General features: G+C 51.9%; 1 protein-coding gene across 1 annotated transcript in view; it reads right to left on the bottom strand.

The window, feature by feature from the left end:
* Positions 1–26,958, bottom strand: part of CORO2B (coronin 2B) — a 130,800-nt gene extending 103,842 nt beyond the window's left edge. The window contains exon 1 of the mRNA XM_090270831.1: positions 26,493–26,958. Coding sequence (XP_090126957.1) covers positions 26,493–26,507 — 15 coding nt within the window. The 5' untranslated portion in view covers positions 26,508–26,958. The remainder of the gene's footprint in view (positions 1–26,492) is intronic.
* Positions 26,959–27,466: the final 508 nt, after the last annotated feature.

Raw genomic sequence — 27,466 nt, 5'->3', positions numbered from 1 at the left:
CTGCCTTATTCACTGGAACACTGGCTCCCTGAGTCATCATGCAGGAAATCTGACTGCTCGAAGGCTGCCATGCCAGCAGGAAGCCCCAGCTGCACCAAGATGGCACATGTAGGTGCTCTTATCCACAGCTCCTGCTGTGCCTAGCCTTCAAATCATCTCAGTCCTGGCACTAGACATGAGAGTAAAGAAACTTCCAGATGATTCCAGCCTCTCAAGTGTTCAAGCCACTCTCTAGTCATTTGCATTTTCCTAGCTGAGACCCCAGACCTTGTGAAACAGGGGCAAGCTGTCCCCTGTGTGCTCTATCTGCATGCCTGACCCACAGAAGCCATGAAGCCCCTTGCCCATTCCGCTACCTACTCCAAAGGCCCAATCTTTGTCTCCAGCCTGGTGAGCCAGGGGAATGCCAGGAGGGGCTTGGGGTGTTTGGGGAAGGCTCCTGTATGTGGTGCCCTTTATGCGGCTCTGAATTAATCCAAGTTGATGGAGGACATCCTGAGCACCTACCAAGTCCCTGCTCTGTGCCCGCAGGTCCAGGGTATGTCAAGAATGTCTTCTGTGCTCAAGAAACTTGCTCTATATCTGGAGACAGACTGGAGGCTGACCAGAGATATTGGGGGAAATGTCACTCCATGTTCAGTTTTGCTCCAGATTTTTCTGTGTCTGTCCCAGTTCCCAATATTCTGCCACATTGTACCCATGAGCTATCAAAACATCCCTGCCATTTTACTGTTTCTGTATCCAAGCTGCATTTTCTACATGGCCTCTTCCACCCAGAAGCAGTGCAAAAATCCTGCAGACCATGTGCCAGAATTTGGGGTATGGAAAATGTTTACTTTACAAAAAGCAACTGACGAACAACTGTTCTGTTCAGTTCAACAGAATGGACACTTACAGCCTGCCACCTGCATGTAAGGCCCTGTGCGGGGCTCTGCGGGCCCAGAGCTGGAAGGGCCTCACCCACACTGCTGAGTCCAGAGGCCAAGGCCTCACGCTTGCCCTCTGGATAGCAATCGGTGCAGGTGACCTTGGCCACACCTTTCCTGAAGGCTTTTCCCATTCTCCTTCTCAGCCATCAAAAGCTTCTGGCTCACACCAGCCACTCCCCCCTCACTTTAACACCCTCCCCCCAATCTGCCAATCCCACCTGGGACTCCCCCCTCACTTTAACACCCTCCCCCCAATCTGCCAATCCCACCTGGGAGGTTCTGATTCACTTGTCTGGAGGGACCCTAACAGTATCTGTGCACGACACTCACTGTCTCACCTCTTGCTTGCCTGAAGTCATCCACACTCAGGGATCTAAGTGCTATCTACAAGCTGAGGGCTCCAAGATTCCCACCCCCAGCCTGGGCCTCTTTCCTGGGCTTCATATCCATTCATTTGGATTCTCCTCGACATCTCGGACCTAAGATGTCAGAACTAACTACTGATCTTTGCCCCACACCACTGTGTTCCTCCTCTGCCACCATGACTCCCAGTAAGTGAACTTTCCTCTACTCAGCTGCTCATCACACATAGAACCATCTATGAACCCCCTTTCTCCTGGGCCCACCTCTAGGTCCTGTCAAAGTCTCCCTTCACTTTTCAGTCTAAGAAAAACTGAATTTCTCAAAGAACCTTGACAGTTATAATCATGGTGTGCATAAAGCTTTGTAAGCCACCTTTTTCACTTAACATGAACACTTTTCCACACTGCAAGAACAATCTGGTATAAGTTTTAAGGGCTACAGAATGTTCCATTAAATGAATGTTGCCTAATTTACTTAGCCAGCCCCATGTTGTAAGGCCTTTATTTTGCTTCCACATGTCAATTGTTACAAATAACTCCACGATGAGCATCTTGATACACAGAGCCTTTCCTGCCTTTAGATTATTTCCTTTGGACACACTCCCAGGGGTGGGATTACTAGGTCAGAGGATATGGACATTTTTATAGCTTGTGATGCACGTTGCCAAATTGCTCTCCAAAAGGGTGATATTCCTTTACTTTTGTGTGTCTTTGATAATGGCTTACACAATGTTGGAATATGCTGCCTGTGATACCTTGGACAGTCCTGGGCACCTGGGAGTTTAGAGTTTCCCCCCTTTTTAAAAAAGATTTCTTAAAAGTTTGCTTAAGGCTCTGACTGGGTTGCTCAGTTGGTTCTAGTGTTGTCCTGATATACCGAGGTTGCGGCTCGATCCTCCTTCAGGGCACACACAAGAAGCAACCAATGAGTGCATGGATAAGTGGAACAAATTCATTCTCTCTCTCTCTTTCTCTCCCTACTCCTCTCTAATATCAATAAATAAAAGTTTTTTTTAAGTTTGCTTAATTTTCTGCTAATTATCAATGTAATAAATGCACAACATAGAAAGCCAAACATGGAATTGTGTAACCATATAAAACAAAAGCATCTCTAATTCCACCTTTCCAGAGGTTCTTAGAAGACATGATTTCTGAGTGTCAGAATGCTAGGATGAGGAACTCAGGCTGAATTGGAAGATGATATCTTTAATCACGGCACATACTCATACATATTTAGGCCCTGGCCTTTCCATAGATGTTCTCTGGAAAGGACATGCACATATTCTAGTTATGCTGCTGAGACCAAATACCACCCCTTCACCATCACATTTTTAATAAATAACCTTTAAACTCCTGGTGTGAAATCCTGCTTAGGACTGGCAAGGTATTCTTAGGGACAACCTCAGTGAGGGCCTGTCTTTGTCCTTCATTAACAGGGTTCCTCTCCTTAGCCACAATCTGAACAGAATCTTTCAGACATAAGCTCCTTAATGGGGCAGATAGTTTAGGGGGCGAGGGGAGGATGGCCATGAAGAAGCTGGGTACCGAAAGGAGGTCCCAAAATGTTCTGAACCACGGCTGGAGCCCCGGAATGTGCTGAGAGAAGGGAGCACCCAAGGCAATGACACTGGACACTGCGGAGCTGGCACTGCAAGGAGGAAGAGGAGCAACTCCGGTTTCCTGAGGACTGACCTGCCTGGCTCTGTGCTGAGTGCTTTGCATATGTATAAGAAATTTCAGGCTCACAATGCTACTTGTACAACAAGGAGTTATCATAGTAACTACTATTATTATTCCCATTTCAAAATGAGAAAACTGAGTGTTTAAAACCTGTCCAGGACCTCACACCTAGACAGTAGAAAGGGCCAGGGCTTGACTCCACAGCCAGGGCTCTCTCTTATTCTGAATCTTCTGGGTGTACACGTTCTATATGAGCCTCTGAAGGAGATGAGGTGCCCTTCTGAATTCGTATCTCTGGGTTCTGTCCACCTCCGTCCTCAGATCCAGGGTCTCCATGTGTGTTAGTCTGTTAGGGCTGCCATAACAGGGTGCCAAAGCCCAGAGGGCTTCAACAACCTCAGAGTTCTGGAGGCTGGAAGTCTAAGATCAGGGTGCCAGCAGGTTGGTTTCTGAGGAGGCCTCTGTCTTCCTGGCTTGCAGACGGCCACCTTCTCATTGGGTGCCCGCAAGGCCTCTGCATATCACACACTCCTGGTGTCTCTTCCTCTTTTTATAAGGACATAAGTCCTGTGGGGATAGGAGCCTACCCTTATGACCTGGTTTAACCTTAATCACCTCCTTAAAGGTTCTGTCTCTACATACAGTCACATTGGGGGTTAGGGCTTCTATATATGAATTTGGGGGAGACATAATTCAGTCTATAACCTCACATCAACCAAACTCTGCTTGAGAAATGCAGACTCATGCAGATGACCTTGCACTGTCTCTGCAGCTCCTCCTCCATAAAGGCTCTTTTGTCATCATGTTTCATATTAGCATTATTGACAAGCATGCTTTTTTAAATCCTTTCAGTGCCGACGTCGCTGTGAGTGACGCTGACAAATTTTCCCAAAAGTGCCAGCATCACTCCCAGCAACACCTTTTTCAATGACTATAAATGTAAATAATCATGGAATAATTTGTATTTTATGTTTTGTTCTTTTTTTTGTACCTCAGTTTATACGTTGATATAATTTTTTCTCATGTTGATCCAAATTTTGAATTACACATGGCACTCAAAGGGTTAAGATTACAATTACTTGGAGGGAGCAGGCCAACTCTCACCCATCTGTGCAAACCCTCTCATTCATTCATTCAACTTATTCATTCATTTGGTCAGCCACTCAGCCATCCAGCAACCAGTTTAATAAGCTCCTCCTAACAGCCAGGCACTATGTTAGCCCTGGGACTCCAATGGTGCACAAGACACAGCGGCAATTCTGCATCCTAACTCAGCCAACCTGCCCACTACTCTCTCTCCATGGTGCTCCCCAAGCCCAGGCCACTTGTCCTCTCTCACCTCCTATCCTAACAGACCCTTGACAAACCCTCAGTAGGCAGAAGGCTCTTTAACACTTTTTTTCTCAGGGGCAGCAGATGGTGTTCATCTTATGGGGCATCTGTTTCTAGGCAAGGGATTGCAAAGCTGTATGTCCCCTTCCAGAAAATAAAATTATACCTGTCCCAACAAGGGAAGTAGTTGTGTGCTTGCAAGATCTGTACAAGCAGTCTTTCTTCGCCCAGGACACAGGCACGCTTCCACGACATAGTTCTACTAGAAACCAGAAAGGCATCGCCTCTTGGCATGCTCAGGTTGCTTGTCTTACTGAACCTCCTTTCACAGATGTAGAGAACCATGAAACTCACACCTGCCATCCTTACCCCAGGGCAGGCAATAAAAGGAGGAGAAACCCCATAGCAGGCATACTACGGGACACCCACCAACCAGAGCCCTGGGAACCAGGGAGATAAGCTGGATCCTGCTTAACTTGGTACATGACAGGAACAGATAAGAGTTAAAGACACGCAGTAAAAAGAGTAGTCAGAGCCCTCTTTTGGCTTATCTTTCTCTTAAGGGCCTGAACTTTCTATATCAAGGTGAATTAAAACATCTAGTAAAATGAGCATGTCCAGGGTCAGCCTCTAACTTGGACCAAACATCCCATTCACTGCAATACCCTCCTTACCTCTCACCTGTTCCTGTCCACAACACTAAGCATGACCTTAAATGAAAAACCAAGAATATTTTTATAAATTTTTTAAAAAAATACATGCCAAAGTAATCTTTTTAAAACATAAATCTAGTGTTACTCCCCTACATAAAGCCAGTGAACAGTTCCCTCCCCCACCCTTAGGATCAAGTCCATGGTCCTTATCGATTGGATTATGACGGCCCTCCTTAGCCTGGGCCCTGCCACAACCCTTCTGTGCTCCTACTGCGCTCAACTTCCTTCTGTTCCTCAAAGCCTTCATCTCTCTTCTCGGGGCCTTTGCACCTGCTATTGTCCCCTCTACTTTGATCCTTCCTTCCAACTCTTTACTTGCTATATGCTCCTCCTTCAGGTCTCTGCTTCAGAGCCACTTTTTCAGGCTGGCCATCCAATCCCCCCTGGCCTGTGCCAGCTGCTCCTCCTGAGTCCCCCCTTAACCCTCCTCTCCTAGCATTCATCACACTGTGCTGTAACAGCTGCCTGGTCAGACCCTGGGCTCCACACCTCCACAGCGCCCTGGACAGTGAGGTGAGCGCCCTGCAGGCCAGAACCCCTGCTGCATTCACCACTTTATCCTCCCTGCACACAGGAGTGCTCGGGGACGCTGGCTGACTGAAGGCCTGGACAGGCAGGCGCCTCAGCCTCCTGCTGCTGGCCTGCCCCACAGCCCTGGAGAACAGGGCAGCATCTCATTCATTCCCACTTCTCCAGGACCTGGCACAGGGCTTGGCACACAGCAGGTGCTCAAGAAATGTTTGCTGTATTAAGGGGAGGGGCTGTGGAGGAGCAAATAGAAAACTCAGCTTTCTGCATAGATTTTCAACCTCCCCTTGGGTCTGTCAGCTGTTCACACACCCATACACCTACACACCACAGGGAGTGCCCCTGCCTTAAAGCCGGTGGTGTCCTGTCCTTTTTAATTAAAAGTCAAGAGGCAGCTTCCTCCCCACTCATTCCTGTCTCTTCAGGTCATTTCTGGAGCTGAGAATCAGCAGGACAGCCAAGAGGGAGCTGTGGTGGATATGGAGAAATTGCTGGGCTTGTATCTCTCCCTACCAGTCTTCCCCACAACACAGCCCAGTCTTCCTGTGGGGGACCAGGCTGAGGGGCTGAAGGGCAAAGGGTCCGCAGCCCGGCAATCAGGAAGACAGCCCTGGCCCAGTCCCCAGGGTACTGTTTTCACTTCAAGTCTCCTTTTCTTTTGTACTCCTTCCCCAAAGGCCTGGTTTTAGGGCATCCCCTTCTTTCTCAGGGGAGGAAGGCAAAGCATCTGCCTCTTGGCATGACTTGCAGTCATAGGAGGCAGGAGGTTCTCTGAAGGTCCTTGCGCGTCCCGTCAACAGAGAAACTCCTAAGCCAGGGTCCTGGGGTGGGACTGAAAGCACAGAAAGGTTAGCAAAGGCTCCTTTCTCTTCCTGACTGAGCCCCGTGGAGGTCCAGGTCTGGAGCTCCAGGGAGGAGGGCAGGGGGTTACTCATGCTAGGAGCTTGTCACCTAGTGCAAAACAAGCCCCATGTGAACTCAGCAAACCACTCCCAGGCATAATGTGCTGAAAAATATCCCTGAGGCACAAACCTCCCACAGTGGCAGAATAGGGCTGAGAGAGACAGATATTCCAGAAAGGCTTCCTGAATGAAGTGGCATTTGAGCCAGGCCTCCAAGAAGGAGTACAGCTTCCACATTTTAAAGATTTACAGAACAAACAGCACTTAAATCACTGGTTTGCAGGTGTGTGTGTGTGCAGGTGTGTGCCCATGTTAGATGAAGGGCTGTTTGTTTGTGAAGGGAAACTGGCCAGCACTAAGACTGCTGGGATATCTGTGAGCATCTTCTATCCCTGCAGTGCGGCGAGGAACTGCAGCTACAGCACAGGGGTCTCAGTGGCTGCCTCCATCCCCTCTCCCAGCCCAGGTTCCCTCTAGAGGAGGCCTCCCCTGAGCAGCAGGGACAGCAGCAGCAGTCCCCACAGAGGGGTGGGCAGGGGACAAAGTTTATTAGGGCACATCCTCCATTGCCATGGAGACTCCAGGCCCAAAGAGCCTGGCTAATAGCCCTTGAATTCACTCAAGGCCTCGAGCACAATTAGACAAGATGAATTTTTGAGTTGGAGCTTAATGAGACCCGGATGTCTGGAAAGCATATGGCAGCCTCCCAGGGGAGTGCAGAGCCCCAGGAGAGTAGATTGCTGTCACAAGGTCACCAGGCCACAGCCCATCTTGGGCAGGAGGTCCGGGAGGCACTGGGGAGCACTTTCCCTCCTTTAGAATTCTTCAAGGACAGCTCACACTCTTTGTGAGTAGCGCTGGGGGGATGGGAGAAAGGAAGAATATGCTCCCTGTATAGGTCCCAAGCCCTTCGGGAACATTTCTCCTGCATCCTCTGATGGATTTGCCAACAAATGCATCTCACATGGCTGAAGCTACACTACATGCACAGAATAGATTCTTCTGTCCATGTAAGAATTACAAATATGTCATTCAAAAATCTCTACTGGAACATCTATGAGCCAGGCACGAGGGAACACGCATTGGATCCACGGCATCACATGCTCCCTCCCATGCAGGGCACGGGCCTTGTCCTCTGGCTGGGAAGACAGGGTGTGGGCAGCTATAACCAACTCAACACAGCTGTGACATGGTAAAGACAGAGTGTGTTGTGAGGAGAGATCCATGGAGGAGGCGGCATTTTGGCTTGGCCTTAAAAGTAGGAATCAGGAGACCTTCCCAGTAGACAGGAGACCTTCCCAGTAGACAGCAGACCAGTGTGGCTGGAGGGCAGGCTCTGGGCAAGGGGCAAAGAGGTAAATGGTGGGAAGCCAGAGAGGGGGCAAGGCTTTGAATGCCTGGCTGTGTGGCCTGGAAGTGGGAAGCCAAAGAACACTGCCACCCAGGTGGGCAATGGACTCTAGGAGTCCCAGCTGGTAGGTCCCCACCCCCCAGTCCCAGCACAGACTCACAGCATGGCTGCCCCTGTTCCTGCTCCCACCAGTTTCCTTGACATAGTGTCGCCCTTGCAGAAGTCCTGGTCGGTTGGAGTAGAAACTTTCTCCTGGCCAGGCTCTGCACAAACCCCACAGTGTTCTAAGCACAGATCAGTTTAGATTCGCCCCTCGGTGCCCAGCAAAGAGGGCGGAGGAAGCGGGAGAGGCAGGTCTGCTGCAGAGTTAAAAGTGGGAACAGGAGTTGGAGAGAAAAGGCTGCTACAGAGGGACCATCCAGGTCTGATGGGCCTGGGGAGAAGCTCACCAGGCAGGGACCTGCCTCTCCGGGGCACCAAACCCCCTGGCTTTTCTAAAGTCTGGGCTTTTTGAGAAAGCAGGCCTACTCTTCTGCGAAAACAAGATTTCTGTCCTTGGATTATTAGCAAAAATCACTGACCCTGCATGATAGAGGAGCCAAGATGGCAAAGCTTCCTGTTTGTTTTGTCTCTGTCTCTTTCCAGGAGCAGGGCACACCGATTCCAGCCAGCTATCACCCATCCTCCCCGGATGCTGCCTGCAGAGCCTGAGGCACCGAGCTTTGGCCTCTGCAGGATCTGCTTTTCTGAAACTGAAAATGCTCAAAAAGCTACCAAGTCTGTGGGCACAAGGTAGACGGTCCAGTTACAGGGGGAGGGAGTGGACCTGGAGCATAGGCCTCTGATCAGATCCACTTCTTCCTCCTAGATTCTCCATCTCCCTCAACAGTGAGGCCAGGAGCCCTGGTCACACACTGACTTCTATCTCATACACACTTCCGCCAGCTCTTTAAGCTCCAAAACACCACCCTGCATCCTGTATCCTCTCTAGCCCTTGCTGCTTCTACCAGGGTGGCTTGGGCCTCACCCAGACCACCACAATGGCCCCTAACTGGTCTGCTGCCCCCAGGCTGCCCAAGAGCAATGGGTCTAATTGTGCAGGTCCCAGGAGAGGGGCAGGGACAGGGCTACAGTACAGCCAGTGGCTCCTCTCTGCCCTGGTTTACCTCTGTAATGCTACTGAAGCTCCACATCCATGGCAGTGGGGGCTTTTTGATATGTTTTTGTTTTTGTTTATGAGAGGGAAACAGAAATTAGGGAAATTAGGGAGAAGCTATTGGCTCAGTGCAATGCTTTTGAGAGGCAAACAGCCAGGCAGTTAAAGGCATGGGGTCCGGATGCATCAGGGATATAATAACACCCTGGCTCTATCTCAGTTTACTGGCTGTGTGACCTTGGGCATGTAACTTAACTCCTCTGAGCCTCAATTTCCTCATCCACAAAATGGACTTAACAGCAGCACCTACCCTGTGCCTCACAGGCTGTTGAAAGGGTGATAAGATGCATGTAAAACAGCACTGTCCCTGGAATGCAGTCAGCACCTAAACAAACATGAATCATTAGTATTTTGTTACTGGTGAATGCAATCCTACGGCACCTCCCTCCTTGCCGCTCCAAACCCAGGCCGGCCCAGAACAGGTGTGCCCAGCTGCCAGCACCACCGCTTCCCTCTGTCACTTCTCCTTGACCCAAGAAGACTGCACCTCTTAATTGCTCTTTGGTTTTACTCCATTTGAAATGAGCAGGACACCAATTCCCTGCAGGAAAACACAAATATGCTTCTGCTCAAAATACTAATGAGGTTGGATGCAAGATGAGGCTGGCAGGGGAGGGCAGCCCCTGAGGAATTGCCTGAGTCCCACCAGCCCTGCAGGAGGACGCGGCCCAGTTTGGAGACTTCTCAAGAGAGCAGGTAGGAAGTGAGGCTCTGGCTCACTCCACAAGCCCAGGTCAGCAGGCTGAGGGGCCCCATGGGAGGGGGTGTGGGAATCCTGCTGTGGTAATCCCACCCCCAGACTCATGGATCCAGTTCTTCTCTGGGAATCTCCAGTACCAATTGGCTATTGTCTTCCTTTCCTCCCATCCAGTCATCAAAGCCTGCGGATTCCTCTTCTCTGTGCCACTGCTGCTTGGCTCAGACCCTCATCGGCTCAAAGTGGCTGCCAGGATCCTGGTCTGCAGCCTCTCCTCGTTCCCACCCTTCCTCCCCTAAGCGGCCGCTATCAAATTATCAGTCAGTAAACACTAGTGAGCAAGTGCCCACCTGTGGGAGGCAGGACTCACTGTGACCAGATCCAGCTTCACCCTCCTTTCTGAGCCTCTCCCCGATGCTCCCCACACGAGGGCCTCAAGGCTGCACCTTCAGTGGCAGGTGGCCTCCTCCTCAAAGCCGTGAGCATGCAGCTCTCTCCATCCGAAAGATCTCCCTAGGTTCTGTCGCCTGCCTTCCCCACTCCCCTCCAGGCCCTGATGCCCCCTTTGCACAGCCACTCTGTCGAACTGCCCCATCACTCCGCCCCCTGACCCCACTGCATGTGTCTGAATACTGCTTACCATCACCTGACATCCTAATATTTATGTATTTGTGTTCTATTTGCTCTCCCCACCCTCCAGGGCCAGTCGCCTGAGGGCAGGGACTTTTTCGGTTTGTTTACTGATGTTGACATGTCCCATCACCAAGAACGGTGGCTAGCACAGGATGTGCTTAATGAGCATTTATCATGGTGGAATCTAATGGCTCAATTGTGTCTCATTTCCACAAAAAGCTCTTTACTGACTTAGGTACCACTAGCCCCAGCCTCCACCTTCACCTCCCCTCTGCCTACTCCCCAAGCCCACTCCACACCTTCCCAGCCCCTGACCCTTCACATTCAAACCTCCCTGGATGACCTCCAAGCTCTGGAAGACCCCAGGCTTGCCTCTGCTACACTTGCCTTTACTAAGGCCGCATCCACTCTGCTCCATCCTTCCCCAAATCCTACTTACCCTTCAAAGTCATCTCAGACCCCACCCCTTCCCAGAGGCCTGGTCCGGTCTTCCAGCGCCCACCGCCTTCAGGACCTGGATCCCATGCTGCTCCAGGCACTGCACTGATCTGTGTCTGCCACCCAAGCAGAACTCAACTTCCCTAAAGGTCGGGGAACTCAGTCCCCACTGTGACCCTGAGCCAGCACAGTGCCTGGCAGGGAGCAGGTGCCCAGGAGACAATAGTTTGCTTTAAGATTCAAGTTGTTCTAATGCTAATAATTGTTATTCACTCTGACCTCTAACAAGGCCCACCATGGGAGATAGGAACAGCAAGCCAGCCATAGATCTGGAAACCCCCACCCTGGGAGAAGGCCTGAAGCTCTGCCCCAGGGGCCAAACTGTGGGCAGCAGGTCCCAGGGCCCTGAGTGTGGACAGCTGATGATCTGAAGCTGGCCACGCGGCTCAGGGCACAGAGCCACAGACTTTCACATCTGAAGACAAGGCCAGTCTCATTGTCAGGAGCAAGTGCTGCCTTTCTCCTTGGTGCCTGCAACTCCCAGGGGATGTAAACCGGATACCTGCATCTCCTTCCTGGGAGGAAATCCTGCCAGAATTCTCAGGGACATGGGACAGCAGGGCTCGGTTGGAGGAGGAAGAAGGGAAGGGGCCCCAGGGTGGGCCAGGGTCTAGTGAGCCCTCCCTCTGGCCTGACCACACAGGCCACAGCTGAGACTGCCAGCTGGGCTGGCCACTCAGTCTTGCTCCCCGTCAGTTCTCTGTCCTTGAACACTGCAGAGCTGGGACTTCTGCATAGTACACAGCTTCCTACACCCCTTTCTACTCCTTCACTGCCTCAGAGCAAAGCCGCTCCACAGCTCATCTGACTCTCTAAATACTATCAAGGGGCACACAGAACGGGATTGATACCTCCCTCTTTTCAGAGTTGGAAACAAAGACCCAGAGAGGTTAAGCACCTTGCCCAGGGTCACACAGCATGTTAGAGATAGCGCCCAGAATAGAATCTAGGCTGAGATTTCAGATGTTATTATTTGGAGTCACCAGGAAAGCATGTGCTAACAGGCTTTCCTGGGACTAGAGGCAGGAGGTTGAGAGGGCTTTCTGTCCCCTTCAGAAACCACCCCACCCCACCCCCACCCCCACCCCCACCCTTCCTTCTGCAAGTACAACAGGCTCTGTCTGGCTTTAAACTCAAAGAAATTCCATCTCTGCTCACTGGCTCTCAGACATGGGAAGCAGCCTGTTCCCTGTGGCTTCTTCCCCAGAGGATGCGCTCAATAAACAGAGCCCCTTTCTCATCTTCCTGCATAAATATTTCAGGAGACTAAGAAACAAACAGATCTGCATTTGATCTGCTGCTGGCTACTCAGAAATGGGGGCTGCTCTATCCCAGGCAGGACCCTCACCCCACTCCAGGCACCTAAGTGTCCACCCACCCATGGGAAATGCAAGATGGCAGGGACAGACACCTTCCTGTAGGGGCCACTTTCCTGGTTTGGGGAACATGGTGTGGATGAGAGAGCAGAGTCCAGTTTTTACCAGAAGCAGTTCCCCTCCCCCCCGCCCCCCATCTCACTGCTTGTTGTTCCTGGAAATGGGAGAACATGGTCTGCTCGGTGTCTGTTCTTGGGGCAACAGGGGACATGAGGATCCTGCACAGGCAGGCACTGCCTATAGGGAAGAGAGTACAGAGCATCCAAGAGCAGGTGGGCTGCAGTTCTGGCTTGAAACCTTGGCAACTTAGTGGGCTGGTCCCCCTTAAGTCTCCCTCAAACATTCCTTTTGTTTATTCATTCAAATGTTTGTTCATGGAGTACATTGTTCTTGGACCCAGAACATTCCGCGACTCCCAACTGCCAGCAGGATTCTGACTTCTCAGACTGTCATTTCCTGTGCTTCCCAACCTTGCCCCACCCCAGCTTCCCAACCACATCTCTGCTCAAGTCATACTCACACTCCAGTTAGCCTGGCGCCTTCCTTTCCCTCAAAGGAGTCCTTCCCTTTCCTAAATGCTGTTCTGCCTTTGTCTTTTCTTCTCTCACGTTCTTTTCTCTTGCCCTCCTCAGGATGGTACATGTGCTACCGCCTCCATGAAGCCTTCCTTGACCATCCCACCCCAGAACAATGATCCCCCTCTCTCCTCCCTGAGCTCCCTCATGGATTGCTGCCATCACTGCCACCGGGAACTGCTCCTGTGACACTTTCACGTGTGAAGTCTTATCATTCCAACTCAGTTACAAGTGTCTAGAGAGCTAGGCGCCAGCTTCTGTTTCAGCCGAGTGTCTGAGGATAAGGGCTGCACGTGGAAGGAAACTCAGCTTTGAAGAAATCCTGATGCCCAGGCCTCACCTCCCATAGATTCTGATTCTATTGTTCTAGAGGAAGGGGGAAGAAAGGACCAACTACATAATTTGTAGATCCCCTTGACCAATATAACAATTATGAAGAATTTCAAGGTCCTAGTTCAGCTGGCTAGAGCGTTGTCCTGATATGCCAAGGTTGTGAGTTCAATCCCTGGTTAGGGCACATACAAGAATCCAAGAATCAACCAATGAATGAATAAATAAATAAGTAGAATAGCAAACTGATCTTTCTCTCTACCTCTCTCCCTCTCTCTCTCTCTCTCTCTCTCTCTCTCTCTCTCTCTCTCAACCCACCTTCATCTCTTTAAAATCAATAAGTGAAAAAAAATGAATTTCAAGACAGTATCAGAAAGAGCAATTCATAGGTTGCACACCTGTGAAGCTGGCCCTGGGGGCAAGCACTTAAATGTCCCCAGGTGATTTGCAGCCAGCATTGAGAACCACTACTAATGACAATGGGGAGCCACTGCAGGTTCTGCACCTCCGAGCCTCCACGACAGTATATGCGTCTGCGCGCTCCTTCACCTCTGCATGCCTGGGCTGCCCAGGACACAGATGAATATCTGTAGAGTGAATAAATACATGAATGGATGGAGAGGAACCTGGAACCAGAAAGCTGGGAAGGACCTTTCACTCATTTGTTTTTTTAATTAAATACAAATATATTAAATATTAAAATTTTATTATATATATATGTAATAAAATATTAACATTCAGATATTGAAATATAGCCAGCATGCCTATAGTATTCAGCCTGAAAAATGTTTTTTATACATACGTACATACATTCACCTAACCACTGTCTCTCCAGAAGGTTCTCTTGAACCCTATCTCAGTTAATACTACACCCCACCCCCAACCCAGGTCACCAATGAAAACTGGATTGAATTTTCATCAAGAAAGGATGTCCAGCTGAAGGAGGCTGACATAAAACTCCCTTATGTGTGGCTGATGTTTACACCAAATGGGAGGTTCACACAGGCTGAAGGACTTGCTCAAAGTCAAGGGGCCAGCTCGTGGCAGACTCGAGACTGAAACTTGGGTCCTTACCTTCCAAGTCTGGTGAACTTTCATGACCCTCGGCAGTCTGGATGAGCCTGTGTGTGCACACGTGTGTGTGCCAGAGGGCACAGCTCAGGAGACTCTGGCTGCAGGGTCTGGGGAAGCTGGGGGAGGGAGAAGGAGGAGGCTGGGCTGGAGGCTGGGCAGCAACAGGGCATAAGCTCTGGGCATAAGCACATCCACAGCCTCAGTTTTGTACCCCGCCTTGAACCAGGTAATATTATTCTAAGAGAGTTGGGGGAACTGAGTTCCAGCCAGAAGGGGAAGTAACCTATCCAAGACCATATGGCCACACAGTGCCAGAGCTGGGGTCTAGGCAGGAGCCTCCAAAATCCCATTGCACTGGCCCCCTCACAATGCCATAACCAGGTCTTCTTAGAAGGAAACTTACAGCCCTCTGCCCTCTCCTCCTGTTTTCTCAACCCCCAGATCCAACCATGGGGAAGGCCAGTACCATGGAGTCACCCTAGCCAGAGCTATGTCCTTGATGGAGAGGGACATGGGCAGAGCCCACTCCCAGGCACAGGGAGATGCCTGCAGAAATTTGAGCTGGGGGCCAGAACCCACACCCCAACCTTGTTGCACATGGGTTTTGTAAATGACAACTCACCTTTCTGCCTCTAGGGCCACATGGGTTGGGGCAGAACACCAAAAGTGCAAGTGGGACCGTGTCATTCTCTGCTTAAAGCCCCTCTAGGGCTCCCAGAGCACCACAGGGAGCTCAACAAGTGCCCCCCCTGCCCCCCCACCAGCCACCCCCCCTCCCCCCGCCTCTCCAGCCTGTTCCACCACGGGCCCTCCTACCCTTTCCACCAGCCGCATCCAACTCCTGTCTCTGAGAATAAGCCACACCCCTGCCCCTGCCCCTGCCCTGCCTTTGTTCACACCACCCCCTCTACCTGCTCTTCACCCACCTCTGCCTACTCATCCTGGAAGACTTGAGCTCACATCTCTGCCTCCAGAAACCTTCCCTGGCCTCCCCATCTGGTGCCCCAGGACTTCAGAGTTCTGTGCACGCATCTTTGTCACTGCCCCCTACATCCCACTCTCCAGCTCCCTTCCCCCCTATTCCTGCAGCTGTGTGTCCTTTTGAGTGGCCTGCCTACCCCCCGGGACTGAGGAAGCAACGGCTTGGTTCATCCATGAGTGTTCCATGCCACATGCTTTGGGCCTGGCACACAAATGCTTAGCAAATCTGAATGAATCCGGGGGACTTGTTTTATCTGACTAGGCGCGAGGGGTGGGGAAGGTGCTCAGTGGTCAGGGAGCAGGGTAGCCAGGGTGGAGAGGTACACAGAATTGTGGCCGTCCTCTCTGGTCCCATTGCCCTGGCAAAACTGGCTCCTGATCACCAGCTGTCCCCTCCTGCCTCACTTGCCTCCTCAGGAACCTCTCCTGATTCTCATTACTTAGGGTCCTGCTCTCTATCAGTCAATGGCACCCACATAAGGCATTATCTCCCCCAGGAGATCTTACATTTTAATAACATCTAAAAAGTCCACCCAAACTGAATTCTAGAGTAGTGGGCTCTGGGCGCAATGGCTGGGAGGGCATTCCTGACAAAGCAAGCACAGAGTGACCAGTCATGCACTGCCAGACTAGTGGGCTGCTATGTGTCCACAGGGCTGTGCAGCCAAGCCTGCCAGGGTCCTCGGCCCCCTTCTCTGCTGTGTGAGCCAGGGCACTGCCACCCTCTCTGAGGTTCGGTGTCCCCCTCTGGAAAGTGGGGATGCCAGCAGAGTTGTGGGGTTACGCGAGATAACAAACATGTCATGCCTGGCGTGCAGCTCAGGAGAGCTAGCTGTATTGCTCCTGCTGCCTTTCCAAAGAGAAGGCCACAGAGCTGGCGGCTCTCCCACTAGCTCCTGCGCTGCTTCTCTAGGGGCCTGGGGACGGTGGCTTTGTTTGTGGCTCCTGAGCTCCCCCTCTACTTCCCTCCACCCACTCTCCCTTCCTCCCTCCTTCCCTCCCTCCCTCTAAGCCAGAGTTCCAGGGAAAACTTTGCCTGGAGACTTCTCAAGCCCATGATAAGGTCTGGCCAGGGAAAGCTCTTAGCAACCCAGGCTCCCAACCCAAAGGCCCTTCTAATGGTTTCAGAGAAACAAAGGAGGGAAAGATCGCCTTAAGTCCAGGGTGCCAGGAGGGCCAGCTCTCCCCCAGCTTCCAGGAGGGAGAGCGGATTCACAGGCCCCCTTGGAGGCCAGGGTGGTGGCCTGGCACGTAAAACATGCGGCTGCCAGCTCTCAGTAATCACAGCCCCCTGGTTGGGCAAGAAGAACCTCAGAAGTCGCTCCTGCCTCTGCCATGGCCAGAGCCAGGTCTCAGAGCGGGCCACTCCTGGGTAGCCACTTGAGGGACTAAGCCTCTCCATTCAGGTGCCCTCTATGCTAAGTTCTCCAAGTCTCCATTCTGCAACTTTCCTTCACCACATATTTCTGAATCAGTCCTTGTCCTGATTTCTACTAGAAGCCTAGAAAAACCCACTGAACTGAAACTCATCCAACCTGAGCCCTCCATGAACCCAAGGGAGCTCCAGGTCTTGCTTGGCCACTTGTGTCCCCTTGGATACACCTTCTGAGGCCTCAGTTTTCTCCTATGCAAAATGGGGGGTTCCAATTCATCTCTTTAGAGTCCCTTCTGGCTCTAGCAATCCATGGGTCTATTAGAAGGACTCTGCCCAAGCAGCAACATCAGGGAAGAGGTTAGGCTTGCTGCAATTCTGCCCACTCTTATATCTTTACACCTGTACCCTGAAGTCTAGACCACACCCTTGCCCAATGCTGTGATAGGTACTAAAAAGGATCAAATATAATGTCCTGGCCTCAGCAAACTCACAGTTAGGGAGTCAAGGTTCATGTTCATAAAACAATCAGCAAACAACATAACACATTAGGCCTTTGCCTGCGGCTGGTGTTGTAGAGACTGGGGCACTGCTGGAGCTCCAAGGCAAAGGAATTTCTGGACCCTGACAATTCAGGCCCTGAAATAGTCTCCATCCATAACAACTTGAGTTTGTTCTCAGTATGATGACGATGGCAGGAAGGCAGACCCAGGGCCTTGAGAGGACAGACTTGTGATAATAAAATGTTATCAGGTACACAGAAATCCCCTTTCCCAGAATCCCTTATTACTCGGAATCCCAAATTTCCCCTGCATTCCTGCAAGCCGACCTTTTACCTGGAGGTTGGCAGGGCAAACATAAACAGTATTTTCTTCATGCAGCTGAACAAAACACTCAGAAATTCTTTTTGTCCCCTTCCACCGACACCCTTTTTTCCAGCTGTTCCATGTCCTGGAAATTCCCCTGGGCCCCAGATCATAAAGCTACTAGCTCTGAAATCACACTCAAGGTGTTTAAATGGTTTGCTGCAAATACCTCAGCCAGTAGAAGATATCCCTTTCCATAAACCCAAAGGAAAAGTAGATCCGCGCCCCACCCCCCCAGAGTCAGAATGTGTCTGGAGCAAAGGTCAAGGTCATTTGCCAATGGGGACTGGGTGTCTCTGCCCAGAGGCCTGGGCAAGATTGTGCCTTGGAACCCGTCTTCCTCCACCTTCCACAGGGAGCCAGGATGATTCAGACAAGGCTTAAATGCTTTATTTGGCTCATTTTTCAAATGAAAGCAGGACACCCAATTTTTATAGCCAGATTATTTGTCCCAAGCATATTAAAAGAGGCAAAAGAGGAAAAGAGAAAAGCACCTTTACCTTTGCACCAAACTAGCCCATCAGAATAAAAACACAGAGGCTGTTTAGAAGAGAAAAGTCGTCTCTTCCACCAAGAGAGTATGAATCATTTCTGAAGTCAGGACTACCGCAGGGGAGAAGTGGGTCAGCTGTTGGATTTAACCGCCTAACAGTGAAGGTGGGGAAACACTGATAGTGGGGGTGGGGGTTGGGGGGTTGAGCAGGAGGGGCCACGAATTCAGCATTGCAATAAACCATCCCTTTCTATGACATCTACAAAGCACCCCACTTTCACATTTCTATAGTACAGCACCCTAGTGAGCCTGAGTACTAACTCCATTTTCACAGGTGAGAAATCAGAGGCTCAGAGACATTGAGAAACTAGCCCAAGGTCACACAGTAAGCAAGGAAATCAAGGCCTCCAGATTCCCAGCTCTGGCCACATGTTTCAGGGTCATTCCAGCCTGATAGTGGCAAGATGGAAGTCTTAGGAGGCCAGCTCGGCCCCTCGCCAGCTTTGTTGAACCTTAGTAACTGTTACCTTCCTCCCCTCTCTAGGCCTTTGTTTCTGCAACTGTAGAAAGTGGACCAATAATAGCTCAGACCTCAAGAGTTGTCTTGAAGATTAAATGAGTAAATATATATGAAACATTTTTCATATGCCTGATATAAACTAAGCACTCTAGAAAGGTTAGCTACATCTGTTATTGTTGGTTTCACTGCTAGTGCCTTGAAAGTAAGGACCTAACACCTGGTACAAGGCTGGGATCTGCTTACTTACAAATCAGTATTTATTAAATGAATCTAAATTAAGACGAGGAGTCATTCTCACGTTCCTAGAAAGCATGAAATGCCGTGGAGGCAGCGGGCTGGACTGATGCCCTCAGCTGGCTCTGGGTGAACCACTGGGCATGGGGGCTTCTTCCCAAGGATCTGTGGAGCCAGAGCCTCCACAGGTGTTGCCATCTCTTTAAGCCTGTGGCAGGAACTCCATGTAAAAAGTCCAACTTCCCTGAGCTCGGGCAGGGTGGAAACCAAATGCAGGTACCTTAAGGACTTTTTTTTTTAAAGATTTTATTTATTTATTTTTAGAGAGAGGGGAGGTAGGGAGAAAGAGAGGGAGAGAAATATCAATGTGGGAGAGACGCATTGATCAGTTGCCTCCTGCACACCCCCAACCAGGGACCTGGCCCACAACCCAGGCATGTGCCCTGACTGGGAATCAAACCGGCAACCTTTTGGTTCACAGGCTGGTGCTCAATCCACTGAGCCACACCAGATAGGCCTCTCATGGACTTTTAACATTAAACATTTTATTCACACACACACACACACACACACACACACACACACACACACACGTGTATATATAAATCCCTGTAGTTTTACTTTAAAGACCAAGGCCCAAACCAGATCATCAGAAAAATTTAAAGAATAAAAATGGTCACAACCGGGCCCAGTAAAAATATAACATGGAAATTTTCCTGCCAGAGCAAAGTTTCCTTTTGGAAAAGTAAATGACCTCTCCCCAGAGCTGCCTGTGAACCAAGAGGGCCCCTGCCCTCCCTTACACAGCCCGGGGAGGCTTTGTGAGGGGCAGCAGAGGCTTGGACAACTGAACGTGGCACTTCTACACGCCTCTTGCCCAGGCTGGAGTAAGTGGCCCAGCTAAGAGCCATCCTCCCTGGGGTCATCAAACCGCAGGGAGTAGGAAGGAGAGAGTGCCTGAGTCAGAAGGCCTGGGTCAGGCCCAGCCTCTATTCTGCCTCACTGGTTGACTTTTTGCTGCCTACTTGGCCTCTCTGTGCCTGTGCCCCCTGAGTGAAGGGGGGACAGCAACAGGCACCCAAACCATGAAGTGGTTCTGAGGAGTAAGTGAGCTCATCCATGTACCGAGCCCTCACCAGCACTGCAGGAAGTAGTCCTGATGAGTTGCTTTTGACTCCAGACACTTGCCTGTGCTCTTCCCTCTGCCTATTACCCCTCTTCGGCTCCCTCCTTTCACCTGCTGCCTCCTACTCACCCTTCATGATGATTCAGGTCACTTCCTGATCCCCTTGACTGGGTCAGGACCCTGCTGTTATTCCTCAAGCTCCCTGTACTTCCTATTTTATAACCCCCAGGACACTCACTGTCAACATTTCTTTCCTTTTCTGTCATCTGGATGTTAATAGCTAACACTCACTGCCAGGTATGGGGTAAGTGCTTCACGCAGATCAGCTCATTTAATCTCTATAATAATTCTTTTAAGTACTACTATTATCAATCCCAGTGAATGGGTAGGGAAACAGATGTTCAGAGAGGTTAGGCAGCTTGCCAAAGAACACACAGCAAGTAAACGATACAGTGCTACCTGTCTGATTCTAAAGCTGGCATTCTTTAGAGTTGGTACCCCCTGGGACTCAAGGGCCATACCAAGGGAAGGCCATTGCTGTTGAGACCTGCAGGCCTGGGCCACAGACCTGTGTTCCCTGCATAAAGCTAGCGTCAGGAAATGGAGCAGGTGGTCCTGCCTCAGTCACACCTTGTTCTGCTCCTGGGATGGCCACTGTGCCCAAGCAGCCCTACCTGATGTCAGACCCCATGTGTGGGGTGCCCTCCTCACCCAAGTCATTTACAAAGGCCACAGGGAAGTCTAAGCAGACGCCCCCACAGGAGTCACCTTCAAGGCAAGCAGCATTTATCAAGCACACCTCGGTGCCAGGACCACGACACACAGATTGGAGCCCTCCACATTAGGGGCAGCGGGGAGCACAGGAGTGGAACACCAATCAGCGGAAGAGGCCTGGAAATTGGATCCACTAAACCTGCCACCTTGAGCAACTCACCTGCTCTTGCTGAGCCTCAATTTCCTCCTCTGGAAAATGCCATTATCTGGTGACAGAACCAACCTCATGGTTATACAGAGTAAGCACGATCATGCGTGTCCCATGCCTGCTTAGTAACTGTTATTCTTGTGATGATGGGGATGAATCTTCATAGGATGTGGACCATTATGCAATCGGATTGAGAACGTTCTGGCTTAAAGTCAGAAGATCTGGGTTTGCATCCCAGCTCTGACCCACATTAGCTCTGTGACCAGGGTGTGGCCATCTCTCCACTCAGACTCTGTTTATTCATCCATAAAGAGGGGGATCCCCCACCACAGGACCTTCGAAGGGATTCAGTGCAGTAACCCGTGTTTGTAGTCTGTAAACAGGACAGTCTGAGCAAACCTGGGTGCCTCCCATCACTGTGTTAATTAATTGGAAGGAGGGTGCTAGCCAGAAACCAATTATGAAGTCCCTCCAGGGGCCTCTGCAGGGGAGCAGAGGGGAGGTGGCAAGGGAGGGTGGGTGCCAGCTCCTCCCCTACTTCCCACCCTCCTCCCCTCTTGTGCTCCTTCACAGCTGGTCCCACACTCCAGGCCCACAAAGGACAGGCTCATTCAAAACAGCTTCTTTTCATGTGGAAGCCACTGGATTTGCATCTGTCCTTCTCTGGCAGGGCCTGCTCTGAGTCAGCTGCTCTAAGGCTGCAGGCTGCCCGGGCTGGGCCTGAGCCTGCGGAGTCCACAGGCAGGGAAAGAAAGGGGGACAGGACAAGCAGATCAGGACAGGAGAAAAGGAGAGTGCGCACTGGGGGAATGTGTGCATTCTCTCATCTCCTGGACACCAGACAAATCCTGTGGCCGGCACATCCAAATCAGAATCTAGGCCGCCCTGGTGCCAGGAGCCAGCAGCTGAGGCCATGTCTGCTGCAGACTAGCCAACCCGGGAGAGAAATGGAAAAACTCACTCCATTGCTGAGCTGCCAGGGCCTGATGCTGCCAGGCTGTTGGTCCAGCCAGCGTCCACACTCCCACCCTGGCCAAGCTCAAGTCTATGCTGACTCCACAGGGCAGACCAACTGGGGGGTGCTTCTGGGGCCCTGGGGAGCCTCACAACCCTTCCCACATGCCTCTAAGTGCTGCCATAGGTGCCAAGGTGGGCACCCTCAAATACCTTAGCAGAGCTCTTCTGGAGAGTGAGTTTCATTGCCTAGAAGGAGAGACAGGAAGACAGGCGAGACAGACCTCTCCTGGCTTGTGTCCCTGGACCTCGAGACTCCTAACTCAGGACTTGGGCACATCTCCTGCCATGTCCATCTCCTCAAAGGCTCTGGACATCAGGGGCAATGGCTTACGCATTCTGTCACCCCAATGCCTAACACAGGGCCCAGCTTGGAGTAGGAGCTCCAGAGGATGCTGGCTAAACAAACTAGTGAATGTGAGCCTCAAAGCTTCTGCATGAGAATGCTAGGTATCTGGAAGAACTGGCAAGAAGGAGGAGGTATAACCCCCACTCCATCCCCACGTGTCTGGGAGTTGGGTGTGTGCCTTCCAGCTAAGGCTCTGTGACATGGTGGTGCTCACATGTCTTCTCCCTGTAAGAGCGAGACAGGAAAGAGGTGCTGGCAAAGGGGATGTCTGTGAAGAGGGGAGGATGGGGTCTAGGCATCTCCTTCACAGGTTAGATTCTGCATCAAGGATTTGGAGGCAGAAGGGCATTGCCATCCCTCCCTCCCCATCCTGATCCTGGGTGTAACAAGGGCTCCCATATACTTTGAAGCCCAATATCTGCCTCCAAGGGAAGAGGCTGCCCAGCAGAGGGAAAGCCAGGCACCAGCAGTCCAGGTCAGGCCCATACAGTGGGGTAACTGGAGCCAAGACACCTGCGCCCAACTGGGCTGCCTGAAATCTCCCTCACAAAGCAGCCAGGTGTAAGGAGCACCTGGCAGCAGCCAGGAGGAACCAGGTTCCAGACCCTCTGGCCTCAAACTTGCTGAGTGGCTTTGGGCAGATCACAATTCTGCTCCCTGGGCCTCAGCTCCTTCGTCTGTCAAGGGAGAGGGTTGAATGATCTGACCAACTCAAACATTCTGCTCTCCTGTGAGTCACTCTATAGGGAGAGACATGGGATCTTTGTCAAACAATTAACGGTTATTAGTTACCTTGAAGAGCAACACCGTCTGCAGTCCTATCACATTCAGCAGGGGCCAGGGGCTCCCAGCAGCGAGCTGAGCTCTGTGAGGCCAGGGGTGGGACAAAGGAAGCTGGCCTGCAGAAAGAGGGACCAGGTGTGGCTGCCATGCTTTCTGTAGACCTGAAATGGACTGCTTAGAGGGAGAGCTGGCACCCAGGCTCTCCTCTTTGCCCACATTCCTTCCACTTAGGCCTTCTGAAAGGCAGCAGGCACTTCTGCTGCTCTGGGTACTTCACCCCTGGATAGCAGACCCACTAAAATAGCCTCATGAACTTGGAAAGCACTGAGCTCTCTGGCATCTAACCTAACAAGGCACACCTGGGAACAAGGAAGCCCAGTCATTACAAGTCACCACCTTTCTTACCTACAAGCCCCACCTCTGGTCACATCACAGACAAAAGCCAGGAAATCATGCCAGAGGAGGTTGTCAAGCCCTGCATTACAGCTTGCAGGCTTTTCTTATAGCCCACTGACTTGTCCTCTGCACACGGTGCTAACAGATTTGTTCTGTGTTTCCAGCTGCTAGTCTGATATATGACTGCAATGGAATAGAGATAGAAAAATTATAAAAAGCAGACACAAGAACTCAAAATAAAATCATCTGGAATAAAATGATCTTGTTATTAGGAAAGCAGCCTGCTTTCCCTCACCCCTGACTTGTCTTATAGGAAGATATTGGACCAAAACTGAGAGGAGGTGGAGCCTTTATCTCCTGTGGGTGATCAAGGTCTAAGAAGTGGCTTCTGGTCCTTCCCTCTAGTCTCTCTCTCTACTCTCTCTTCTTCCTTTCTCCTCCTCCTCATTACATAAAGCAACTAAAGTAGCTTATTAAAACACACACTAAAACAGAGATGAAAACATCACAACCAGGAGCAATGCCACCAGGCTAGAAGGTCACAATTTCCATGGCTCTGCATCTCTAGTGCTGATGGGGGCAGGAGTCCCTCCAGGACCCTCTCCCCCAGGATTTATATGCAGCTTCACCAGCTCTACCCCACAACGAAGGAGAATAGGAATATGTATGAGAGGCAGGGTGGTAAATGGAAAACAGAGGCCTGCCTCCTCTCAGGAAGTGCTACTGACCATCTAGCAACTTGCTCCCCTGATTTCCTCTCCTCCACTCTCCTGTTCTGGGCTAACAAGATGATCTCTTACAATCCACACCTAACCCTGGCCCTAGGACTCTGCCCTCAGAGTGCCTAACACAAAGGCTCAGTGCAAAGTGTAGGAAGCCAGGCTCCCTCCAAGGGGCTGATCTTGTATGGGCAGGAGGAGCAGCAGCAAGGGCTGTGGGCTCACCCTTCAGGCCATTCCCTCCCCTGCCTACCACCCCCAGTTTGTCAGCAGTTTGTCAGATCCCACTGCCCAGATGTCCTTCAGAGTTCTTCTTCATATCTGTCTTCTAACCAGACCACCTCCAAGAGAACGAAGAGCCCCCATCTTCATGAGAGCTGGCTTCCTTGCTGAAGCTGAGGAATGACCCAAGGCCCAGCAGAAGGGACCCTAGACATCAAAAGCATTCCTGCATTTCACAGATGGGAAAACAGAGGCCTAGAGATGTAACTGACTGGCCCAAGGTCACACAGCCTATTAGTAGCTGATTCAGGACTACAGGCCAGGCCTTCAGACTCGCAGGGCACAGTGGTTTCTTCTAGAAATGGCAGAGGCACCTCTTCCAGCAGCCTTTTGAGCGACAGGACTGTACCCAGGCCTGTCTCCTGCATCCTGCTGCTCCCCCAGCCCTACCCACAGGAACACTGCTAGTCTGTCAAGGGCTGGGAAGGGGAGAAAAGAGGGGGTTAAGGTGGGGATTTTATTTAATCCTCTTAGCTGGCTTCAACTGATGCCACATTATTTACAGCAGGTGGGGAAGAGGGGCACATTAGTAAATAATCACTGGATATCAAGAGGCCAGGCCTGCCAGTGGGTTTTAACAAACAAGTGCCCACCTTCATGGACTCCCTACCTCAGGAGTCAGGACTCCAGGTAGTGACCATCTACTGTGAAAGTAACACAATCTCCAGGGAGCTCAGCAATGGAAAGATCACAGGTCATAGATTCTGACAGATCTCAGGGCAAACCCAGCTCTGCTAATTCCTTGCTGTATGACCTTAGGCAAAGCATTATATCACTCTGAGTCTCAGTTTCCTCCTCTGTTAAAGGGTGCTAAGCACACCTTCCTTGTAAGCCTCCTGGGTAGGTAGGAAGCCTGAGCTCATGGACATAAAGAGACACAGGGGAGGCAGAGTCAAATCTCAGTGCTATTATTACAAATCTCATCCCATCCATGACTCTTCTTCCCTGGTTGACTTGTGTCTTTGATGTTAATCATCTTAATAATAATAATCCTTCCCAGCTGAAGAGCACTTATAGCATTTCAAAACACTAAGCATCCTACCCACTATGGGTCACAGCAGCCCCTTAGTCTCCAAGTTCATCTTCCTACAATGTTTCCGAGTCCCAGTTCTGGAATTGAGCCCAAAGACCCTGAATAAGTATGCTGTCTTGTAGCAGATCTCAAGGGGATATTGGTAACCTCTGGCTTATCAAAGAGAACCAGAACCATCCCTCTCCTTGCTCCCACAGCTGACCACAAGCAGACTGCTTTTCCCACTTTGGCCTCCAACTCTCTGATTTTGAGAGCCAGGTAGACAGCTAGTGGACTCTGGCCTTGGGTGCACAGATGGCCAAAGCCAAGGCCAGTCTGTGAGCTTCTTAGGGTGACAAAGCTCTCAAAAGTGTGTTCACACCCTTGATCTTATTGGTTCTTCAACTGCCCAGCTGGACCGCCAGGATCCATAGTATCATCTTCATGTTACACAAGAGGAAACTGAGGCCCAGAGTAGAAGGGCCCAGTCAAGATCACCCAGGAGTTAAGGCAGAGCTAGGGAGTGAACTCAGGTCTCTCTTGTCTCCTAATCCTGGGCATGTTCCACTTCCCTATCTGCTTTGCTCTTAACTCCTTCCTCCTCACAACAGAGAAGCCCCAAAGTCTCTCCAATAAACCTGGACCCCTAGGACAAGGTCTAGGAGCCCTTATCTTCAAGCTGGTCACTTCAGAACCTTTCCTACCACCAGTAGCAACTCCCGGACTAGGGAGCGCCTTTTCCAGTGAGTGGCGTTGGCATAGGGCCAGAGTCCCTGGGATTGGCGCGCGGCAGAGGCCGGCAGGTGTGGTGGGCTTCCCCCTCCGGTGGCCTCCTCCCGGCCGCAAGCCCATTCCCACACCCCTGCCCAGCACCAGTTCCTGCCAGCGACTCTCCCCGATTCGCGCTCCAGTGGGGGACACCAAGGAGCTGCCCGACACTGCTCCCCAGGGGTTAAAAATGCAGCATCCTAAACAAGGGTTAAAAATGCAGTCCTGGGGTTGGGCCGGTGCGCAGGGATGTTGTCCAAACCCCAGAGGCTGCCAGAGCGGCATCCTCCCCCTTCCTTGAGCGGTCCTCGGGGGCTGGAACCACTCGAGCGACTGGGGGAGCTAAGGAAGCGCACGCCGCACCTTCCCCGCACCGGTGCCCCCTCCCATACCCCCACCTCCGCGCCCCTCGCAGCCGAGGCAGAGGTCTGCAGGCGCTGGAGGGTCCCCGGAGCTTACCTTTGTGACAGTCATGCAGGAACTCCCGGGCGCTGCGAGGGCGCGGGCGCTGCGTGCGGGGGCGACGGCAGGGTCCGCTGGGGCCCCGGCTGCGGCGGGAAAGGGTCCCGCGCCCTCAGTAGGCTCGTGGCCCGGGCGGCTCTGGGCGCGCTACCGGTGCCCCGCGGGAGGCTCAGCCGAGCCGGGGGGCCGCGCTCCGGACAGGCAGAGCGCAGGGACCGCTCGTCGGAGCTCGCCCGCCGCTCTTCGCTGATGTCAGCCCCGAATGTGCATTTATAATAGATGAGCCTCTTTCGCCGCAGGAAGGCGAGGCAGGAAGAAAGGGAGCGAGTGAGCGGGCCCGGGCTGGGGGGCGGGGGGAGGAAGAGGGGCCGGGAACTCGCTACAAAGGAGGAGGCGGAGGGAGGAGGAGGAGGAAGCGCCCGCCCGCCCGCTGCTGAGTCCCGAGCCTCCGGACCGGATCGCTGGCTGCTGGGCACCGCCGCTCCCAAGGCCCGGGCCGGGCGCCCAGGCCGGCGGCCTTAACCTCTTCAGGCCCGCGGACGCCAGGGCAAAGCGGGGTCCTGGCACCTGCCGGCTGGGGGCGTGGGCGGCGACCGGGCTTCTCAATGCACCACTGGCCCGGGGGCGCGGTGAAATCAGACGCTAGGCAGCCAAGGCGCCGCGTGGGCCGAGAAGACCGCGGGGCTCGACCCCCGGAGGTTCGCAACGCCGGCCCGCGGGCCTTGAGTGCGGCGGGGAGGACGGAGAGGGGCGTGGCAGCCACAAGCCTCAGAGCTCTACCCTTCCTCACGCAAACTCCAGGCACGGGGTCGCGGAATGGGGTCGCTTAAGCAATCGTTTGAACCTAATTCTTTAAGCGATTAGCTGGCCCAGAGGGATCGTAGCCAATTTTACGCAGGAAGAAACAGAGTACTAGCGTGGAAAGTGACTCAGACAAGGACTCGCGGCCCCCAAGCGTTTCTCCGGGCGCC

Source organism: Furipterus horrens, unplaced genomic scaffold (assembly GCF_987537825.1).
Source record: "Furipterus horrens unplaced genomic scaffold, mFurHor1.1.pri manual_scaffold_3, whole genome shotgun sequence".
Lineage (NCBI taxonomy): Eukaryota > Metazoa > Chordata > Mammalia > Chiroptera > Furipteridae > Furipterus > Furipterus horrens.
This window is presented reverse-complemented; position numbering and strand designations above follow the sequence as displayed.